This window comes from Malus sylvestris, chromosome 11 (assembly GCF_916048215.2).
Source record: "Malus sylvestris chromosome 11, drMalSylv7.2, whole genome shotgun sequence".
Taxonomy (NCBI): Eukaryota; Viridiplantae; Streptophyta; class Magnoliopsida; order Rosales; family Rosaceae; genus Malus; species Malus sylvestris.
The window spans coordinates 35516644-35525443 of record NC_062270.1 but is presented as its reverse complement, the minus strand read 5'-3'; the positions used below and the strand labels follow the sequence as shown (position 1 = coordinate 35525443).

The window sequence follows — 8800 nt, the reverse complement described above, 5'->3', positions numbered from 1 at the left end:
TTGGAATTAGGATGGGACAAGGTCCCAGCAGCAACCAGGACGAGAACGAGCAGGGCAGGACGACGACGACATGGCCGGGGGTCAGTCCGTCTCGATGAGCGGCAGCGTGGGCTCGCCCTCCAGCCGCAGTGAGCAGACCATGGCCACGCCCGCCGGCGACAACAGTTTTCTTCGATTGAACCATCCCGACATTCACGGCGATGATGCTGGCTCCCAAGGCGCCGTTGGGTCAGTCACTTCCCTCCCTCCCTTTTCTTTCTGCTTCTGGTCTTATTACGGCGGTTGGGTGGTTGGGAATTGGCGGCAGCATGAGTCAAATGTACCGGGCAACACCTCAGTCAATTTTGGACTGGGCTAGAGACCGGCTTGAGCTGGGTGCCAGTCAATTGGGTCGGGTGGAGGGGTGCTGGGCATTTTAGCTGGGTGCTGGGCAAAATGCCCTCCGCTGGAACTGCTCTTAAGGGAAAGGATCCCCATTTTTCAAAAAAAAATGGGGACACCCTCTTAAACATTAGATTTGGCTTTAATGAAATTATGTGGTTGAGATTAAATCACAGTCCACAGAAATCTCAACCACATGATTTCATTAAAGCCAAATCTAACGGTTAAGAGGTTATCCCCATTTTTTTTTTAAACATGAGGATCCCTCCCCTTATATATATATGTATGTATGATTTACTATTTTATGATTTACTATTTTTTTTTTCTATGAGAGGTACCATACCGAAGAGCCTAATATATAACATGAAAGCTTTTGATCAAAGTATGTTCAATCGAAGGGGAAAAACATAAAAAACAAAAAAAAAACAAAAAAAAAAGTGATCCATGCTGTATCTCTTCAACTATGTTCTTGCTATAGTTCGTAGGTAGATATGAACCGCCGAACATCTTTTCTTATAAAGCGTAACTTTGAAAAAAGTTAACGTTATAAGTAAACTTCCTAATCAATTTCAATAAATATCATTTATAATTGTTACCACTAACTTTTCATAAATAGGAAATAGAAACTAACAAGTTGAAATTAGAGTGCAGAAAGGAAATTAAAATTTGGGTGACAATGGAGATGGGGTCGAATTTGTCATTCGGTCCTCACATTTTTTTTAACTATTTTTTTTCCCTTGAAAGATGAACAATGTCACATTAAATATAGAATATACCACATATGATATTGAAACAATCATAACTTCAAAGACTTATACCAATATGTCATTCAAATCACCAATATATATTCATTGGTGTTTTGAAATGACAATAATGGGAAACGAGCTTTGCTTTAACATGTAATTCAAATCACCAATATATATTCATTTAAAATTTAAATTTACATCAATAAAGTGTACAAGATACAAATTTTAACAAAATTGTATATGAAACAAATTGAAAAGGTATAACTAAAGGAAACTTAAACAACTGAAAAACTCACGTCACAAAAACAATTTCAAGTTTTGCACATCATTGCAGAAACAACAAGCATTTATCTTAAATCGTATAAGAATAGTTTGCATATGGTATTTGTTTATTTTTCTAGCTTTCCTATCAAAGAAACGAGTATGTAATACTCAAATATAGTGCCAATCAAAGTGTGAAAGGAATTTTGCCATACGAACACGATATCGATTTTTAAATTAAAATGCAGTTCAAATAAGAATGTGAAAACTCCCATGTACACGACATTATACTTTTCAAATCCCAAGAACATGCTAGTAAAAATATATGCTACCACATTTGGCAAATTTAATGGTGGTGAAATCCATGCAAGTGTCGTTGTTAGGATGAGAAATTTACGGTGTATCGAGAACACCATTGGATACATCAATTGCCATAATATAATTGAGTGAATTTTTTTTCTAAATTTCTAATCAATTTTATTACGACACGATGTACCAATCATGTTTCCGACACACTAAAAAATCTCTCAATACTTTAAAAGGCCTCTGTACGTGAGAGTTGAGGTGGTAGGCCCTATGCTAAAGCTGCAAAACCCAGCCATGCATGGTTGCCCAAAAATGAAACAAGCAAAGCAATTGTGACACAGGCTTCGCAGCTCAATTTGGTAACTTGTAAACAAACACAATTGGAATTTGGAGAGCAAAAATCTGGCTTTTTGGCTTTCGGCTTTAGGCTTTCGACTTTCGGCTTTTGGCTTTTGGCTCTCACTTTTCTTCTGAGGGAGAGAAAGTAGTGAGTGAGTGAGAGAAAACAGAGCTCATAAGAGTCGGTCTAGGAAGCAAATGAGGAGTGGAGCGAGAATGTGGGCGACAAATTTGAGAAAAATATTATTCATAGTGCTCTAGATTTGCATGGTTTGAAATTTAAAAAAAAAAAAACCCTACAAAAGATACAGATTTTTTTGTCATAAATTTGCATATATAAACTCACTCTCTCTCCCTGTGTCATCTGATCTGTCTCAGACAAGCAACCGCATGTGAGTAAAATCTGAAAACCTCTCAGATAATCTCTCTTCCTCTTCACTCACTCTCTCTCTCTCCCTCTCTCTCCTTTGCCTTTTAATTTTTGTACTTGTTTTTTCGCTAAAAACTTGGCTAGGCTTTTGGGTTTTTTCCTCGCCAAACAAGATTTTGGGCAATCTTAAATTCCTCTCGAGTTTGTTTTCAAATCATGGTTTCTTGAAAATCAAAGGCTTGGGTCTCTCTCTCTCTCTCCAATCTTTGTTTCTTTGTTTCTTTAAACTTCAAAAAAAGTTATAAAAACCCAAATTGTTATTCATGGAAGAAAAGAACAAGAGCAAGCACTACAAAAGCCACAAGAACATGTTCCTCCTCCAACTAAAATCATCGTCAAGATCGAGCTTTTCTCCCATAAATTCCCTTTTCAATTTCTGGGTTTGACCAAAAGTCCCATAATTGTTTTATCAACTGTTGTAAAAGTAGATGGAATTATTAACATAGTAAAAGAAATGGCTCATGAGGAAGAACAAACCCAAAACACTAGCAATGGAATTATTGGGTTGGGAAGCAATAACATCATCAGTAGCAGATCTTCATCCAAAAAAACAAAGCAGAAAAAAGTGCCACAGAGAGGACTTGGTGTTGCACAGCTTGAGAAAATCAGGCTTGAAGAACAGCAGAAGAAAGCAGCTGCTGCGGCAATTTTGTCCACCACCCCACCATCTTCTCTCTCATCACCAACTAAATCTACTTCATCTTCATGTCCTAGTTCGGTTCCGATCAGGCATTTTTATCAGCCTCCCTCTTCAATCCCATTCCCATCACTGGATCTGCCTTCTCCAAACTCAATTTTCCAGCCGCCGTTGATTCCACCGGCCCACAGCGGCGTTGATGGTAGAAAGCTAATGATCAGCAGTGGCACTGTTCCATTTGGAATGAGAAATAGTTACAACAATAATAATATTAATGGTTGTGGGAATGGGAATCATGTTCCCAACTTGTGGAATCCGTGTGAGTTCAATGTTCTTGATCACAAGGAGAGTTCTAATCCTGGGTTGGATCCTGGATTGGCATTCAGGTCTAATTTGAATGTGCCTTTCGAGTCCAACAACAACAACCCCATTAGGGCTCTCTCCAATTTTCCAACAAGAACACATCAATTTCATCAACAGCACCCTCCTCAACCGCCACCAACACCACCATCATCTCCTCCTCCTTCAATGGTAACACATTTTTCTACTCTATTTTCTTCATTATTTGTTTCATTTCCCCCTTTCTCTTTATAGCTCTAGAAATTTTGTAATTATGCAAAGAAATGATACATGCGAGTTGGGCATATTAAATCAGGAAAGTGTGCCCTCCTCTCTGTAGATTGAAGTAGTTTAAAATATCGTCATATCAAAAATTGAAAATTTAGTTATATGCAGAAATCACTTTTGACGATGCACTTTTTTTAATTCTATTTGCTAATGAATTGTTGGGGTGTGGAAAATCTTGCAGTTGAATGTGTCAACAGCAACTTCAACATCATCTGTACTAAATTTTCAGATAGAGCCCCCTTCAAACCAAAGCTATTACAGCAACTCTGCTCCTATGTGGCCGGATGAAGAAAAGGTTCGTTCTGTTCACCTCTACATTCAGCCTAGATGATTGCTTCTTTTTCCTGAAATATATATCTAATTTTAGCATCTCAAAAATTAAATTTCTCAGTGCTTTATTTGAAAATCCTTCTTCCTAGTGGGAAATAGTCCAACCATTGGGATCTCATTAGATTTGGAAATCCTATTTCTTATATTGGAATTCAGAAAGAATTTGTATATTTTATTTCAATTTGTTTTATTTTGTTGGAATTGAATTTGAATGAGTACAGTCTGTTCGGTAATTTTGTGAGGCACCTGAGAGATTGGTGTTTCTGCAAACCTAGGCGTAGCAAGCCAAGTTGCCAATAGCAGTGTCATCTTCCATCTAAGCCTAAACTCTAAATTTCCTCCTTGTAGTTTAGATAAGAATAGAATATCGCTATAATACTTCCATTAATTCTTACTATCTTTAATATGTAGTAGATGGTTGGCATGAAGAGGCCATATCCATTTTCTCTAGAGAACCCATCAGTCCCCTCCATCAACTTCAAGTTCCCTACCTTTGTTGCTCCACCTATAAGAACAGACGAAGGAACTTCATGTGGGAACAGGTCCCCCTTCAATTTTGATCCAGCAATCAACCCAAATTTCAGGTCAGTTTGTCTCTAATTATCTTCCACTTATTTATAACAAGCACATTATTTTGCTGACTTGGTTTTCCTTTCCTTTGCCCCATATTCAGAGAAGGCCCTTCATGGTCAAATTCAATTTCAGAGTCAAATTCGAGAAGCAGCATCAAAGAAAATGGGAGTGTCAATGGAGATTTTCTCACCCTAGCCCCTCCTTCAACTAGTTGGACATGTCCCAGCCCAAAACTCAAACTCCCTCCATCTTATCTTGCGTTTCATAACCGCGAAGTTCCGGATTTCGAATCATTCCCCTATCAAGTGAGATAAAGGAACACTTCCCAATTCTCATTTCACTAACTTTGTTTTGCATTTTCATTTCCTTTTCTAATTTTTTTCGTTCATCCAAATCGTTATAGGGGAATAACGCAGATGACACATATTACCAGCCAGGACCAAGTATTCCAAATCCACAACAAGCTTTCTACAGCTTCTTCCCACCAGCAAAGTCACAAAATGGTAGGGCAGCAACCACTCTAAACAACAATTGTAATGGTGAAGTAGGAGAAAGTGTTGATCTCAAATTGAGGTTATAAAATCCGTTTCTATTTATTGATTAGGCCATTTCTTGTGGTACTTGTTTTCTCTGGAAACCATATTAGAAAATTCCTTTTTTTTCATGATTCAAATTTAGACTTAGATGGATCTAAATTTGCATATGTAAGCTTGAGCCTTGTGAAGGGTGAAAAGTTTGAAAAAAAAGGGAGATGCAGATTTGTCAGTTTGAGTGGTTACAATTGTATTTTTATGAAGCCGACGTGCTTGTGTACCTTGGGGTTTTGGGGACTTGTGAGTTATGTTTTGAGTTTGTTTCTGGTTGGGGAATGATAGATGACCGAGGCACTGCAGTTGCTAACAAACTCTTGCATGTGGATTGTGGAGGATCTGATTGTGCATTGTCCTATCGTCTTTTATGTGGGGTAGGCACATATACTTTCATTATAAATGGTAAGGCTTATTTTTAACTCCACCCCTTAGAACTTGATTTTAATTACATTTTGCTATTTGTAACTTAAAAGTCACAACTTTACTATTTAAAATTGAAAGTTCGTTTCATTTCATCCCTTGAAACCATTTTAATCCTATTTTGTCTCCTGAAACTTGAAAGTCGTCTCTATAAAACTCAATTTTCGCTCCATGTTGCCTTAGATCTGTTAATTTCTTATGTGGATTTGATTTAGCTGCGCCAAGCTAATCAATTTTTTTCTTTTTCATCTCTTCAACTTCTTTTAAACTTAATATTGTTTTATTGTTGAATGTTAACGCATAATGAAGATTTATAATCAAATTTATTGCACATGTGACATAGTCTTATTGGGTGTTAGGTCCCACATATGTTTCCAGAAGCGACCTTTAAGTTTCAGGAAGAAAAGAGAGTCCACAAATCAAAATGAAATGAATTTAGAATTTTAAGGAGTAAAGTGATAATTTTTTAGTTACAAATAACAAAATGATATCAAAATGAAGCTCTATAAAACGTAACTAAAAGTAAGTCTAAAATATATTACTAACGTGTGATGTGAAACTGTGGGCCCATATAGTCTTGTATATAAGAAAATGCTAACATCAGTCTCACGCAACTAATTTTGGCCGGTGATATTTGTATGTTCCATTCGTGCATATACAATTGTAATGGCATTTTTTAGAAAACTAATACGATCAAATTACTCAGCCGTTGCAAAGACTCTTGCACTTTTCATACACTTAGCGACGAGGGTTTCGAACGCGTAATGATTGATTCTCTAGTCTGAACCGCGTCATTATTCTCGTTTGAGTAATTTCATTCTGCCTCTAATTTTCATTCGTTTCAAATCTCAACCATCTTGTTGGATTCACACCTCCCACTTTATATATGCAACTAAATTTGGCGTATTAGGTAGAATGGTGACTAAGCTCTAAATAGACGATGGTAAGATGAGGTTTGTGAATCTAGAGAGTTGTAATTTTTTTTAGTACAACGATATATTTTATACTAAGAGGAAGGAAGAGTTCGGCTAAGTTACACAATGGGCAACCTAATTTGGTATCGAATTCGCCATCAACGAGATTCGAACATAATACCTCTCACTCGCAAGTAAAGGGTAATACCACTAGATCGTAGTACTGAGTGGCAGAGAATTGTGAGTTTTAAGAATTACAATTTAGTGCTTTTTTTTTTATTAATAAATTGCGGAAAACTTTTGTTTGAGTTTGTTGTTAGTTTTGTAGTATCTCTCTAGGAGAGTTGATTAGTCACTAAAGAAGGTTTTGATTCCATTCATGCTCATCATCAATGTCTCTTGCAAAATATTGTATTCCTTGAGCTTCGTAACTTTTTGGACTGAAGGTCCATTTCGAACTACTTCTCTACAAAGCACTTTTACTCATAAGAGCTTTGGCTAGTAGTTTTATTTGAAATGTGTTTAATTTTTATAAAATATCCAATTGTTTCTCGAAAAAAAAGAAAAAGCACTTCTATGATCCATATGCTCTTTTAAGTTTTTTTTTTATCAAACATATCCAAAAAAAATTTTGGTTGTTAGAAAATCCTTTTAATTCTCAATATTATATCACTTCTTAATATTCCTTGTAAGATTCTGCTATGAATAATTTGGCTTATTTTTTGAACGTTTACAATTCTGCTATGAATGATTTGACTTATGCTATTCCTTGTAAGATGTTTTTTGTGAAATATATTGGTATTGGGGGTGTCATTCATTAGGAAGATACTGAAATCACAAACTTAATAGCAACAGAATTTTTGTTGAAAGCAAAAAGTTCATAAGATCAAAACGAGCTATCCAGACTACAATAATACACGCGAAACTGAAACCTATGCTCAAATTCTCATGCCACAGACATGTTGAATTATAAGTGTTGAGCTGAAAAAGTCTAAAATAAGATGTTCTAAATTGGTGTATTCACTTATGCAAAATGTTGCAAAGTGTAAAGTTTAATTTTACTAAAAAGGCCATGAGTGCCATGTGTTGATTGATCCATGTAATTAGTGAGATGAGTGACTAAGATGAATTGTAGTGTGTGTGTGGTCCCAAGTTAAGGCTAACTGTGATGTAAAAAAGCAAGTTAGTGCTCTCTTTTTGATATATGAAGAAAGTCTCCTCTCTGCATCTTTAGGCGAGAGTGAAAGGAAGAAAACTATTCAGTTTCCCCTCTGTTCATTTTCATTCTACTATCTGTCTTGCTTTCTCTCAAACAATAGAAACCAGTTTTTCATATACATTAACATGGCCTCAGAGCCAGGTTGGGTTTAACAATCTGGGCGTAAATCTGTGAAGCTATTTTTTTGAGCTCAATCGAAGCTCTCTTGAAGCTCCGTGAAAGTTGTCGATTCAGATCAAAACATGTCTGGATCTGGAGGCTCGGAAGTGAGGACTCCAGTTTTCTCCGGTGAGAACTACGATTTCTGGAGAATTAAAATGGCAACGATATTCAAATCCCTTGGGTTATGGAATCTGGTAGAGAAGGGGATTACAACCTCCAATCCAAAGAAGAAGGAAGCTGGAGAAGCATCGGAGGATGATGAAGAAATGGTAGGTGTTCTGATGAAAGACGCAAAGGCTTTGGGAATCATTCAGAATGCAGTCTCGGATCAGATATTCCCACGAATCGCCAATGCCGAGTCAGCTAAGATGGCATGGGATTTGTTGTACGGAGAATATCATGGTGGTGATCAGGTACGATCTGTGAAACTGCAGAATCTTAGGAGAGAAATGAATATGCTAGGATGCGAGATGATGAGTCTTTATCTAGCTATCTTACATGGCTGAATGAGCTAATTAATCAAATGAGAACATTTGGTGAATCTCTGTCAAATGAGAGACTTGTGCAGAAAGTTCTAATTAGTCTTAGTAAACCTTATGATTCTATCTGTTTGGTTATAGAAAACACAAAGTGTCTAGAGACTATAGAGCTGCAGGAAGTAGTTGCAATCTTAAAGAGTCAAGAACAACGGTTTGATCTGCATACTGTTGATACTACTGGGAAAGCATTCTCATCTTTCTCAGTGAGTTCAAAAGAGCAAAATAGGGGTGAAGGTCAATCTGGTTCATCTCAGTTTCAAAAAAATTGGAATAATAATAAGGGCAAAAAATGGGGTTCAAAACCTAAGTTTCAGTAGAAATTTCCT

At 36.7% G+C, this 8800-nt stretch overlaps 1 protein-coding gene across 1 annotated transcript; it reads left to right on the top strand.

Moving 5' to 3' along the window:
* Positions 1–2232: 2232 nt before the first annotated feature.
* LOC126589885 (uncharacterized) lies at positions 2233–5730 on the top strand. Its single transcript, XM_050255326.1, has 5 exons — positions 2233–3631; positions 3909–4022; positions 4472–4641; positions 4731–4935; positions 5034–5730. Exons 1-5 carry the CDS (start codon positions 2918–2920, stop codon positions 5208–5210), a joined length of 1380 nt encoding a protein of 459 aa, XP_050111283.1. The 5' UTR covers positions 2233–2917; the 3' UTR covers positions 5211–5730.
* Positions 5731–8800: the final 3070 nt, after the last annotated feature.

Excerpts from the sequence above, each read along its gene's own strand:
- LOC126589885 (XM_050255326.1), top strand. The coding sequence starts at position 2,918 with ATGGCTCATGAGGAAGAACAAACCCAAAACACTAGCAATGGAATTATT. Across the intron at positions 3,632-3,908 it reads CATCTCCTCCTCCTTCAATG|TTGAATGTGTCAACAGCAAC; the intron begins GTAACACATTTT and ends AAAATCTTGCAG. Across the intron at positions 4,642-4,730 it reads GCAATCAACCCAAATTTCAG|AGAAGGCCCTTCATGGTCAA; the intron begins GTCAGTTTGTCT and ends CCCCATATTCAG.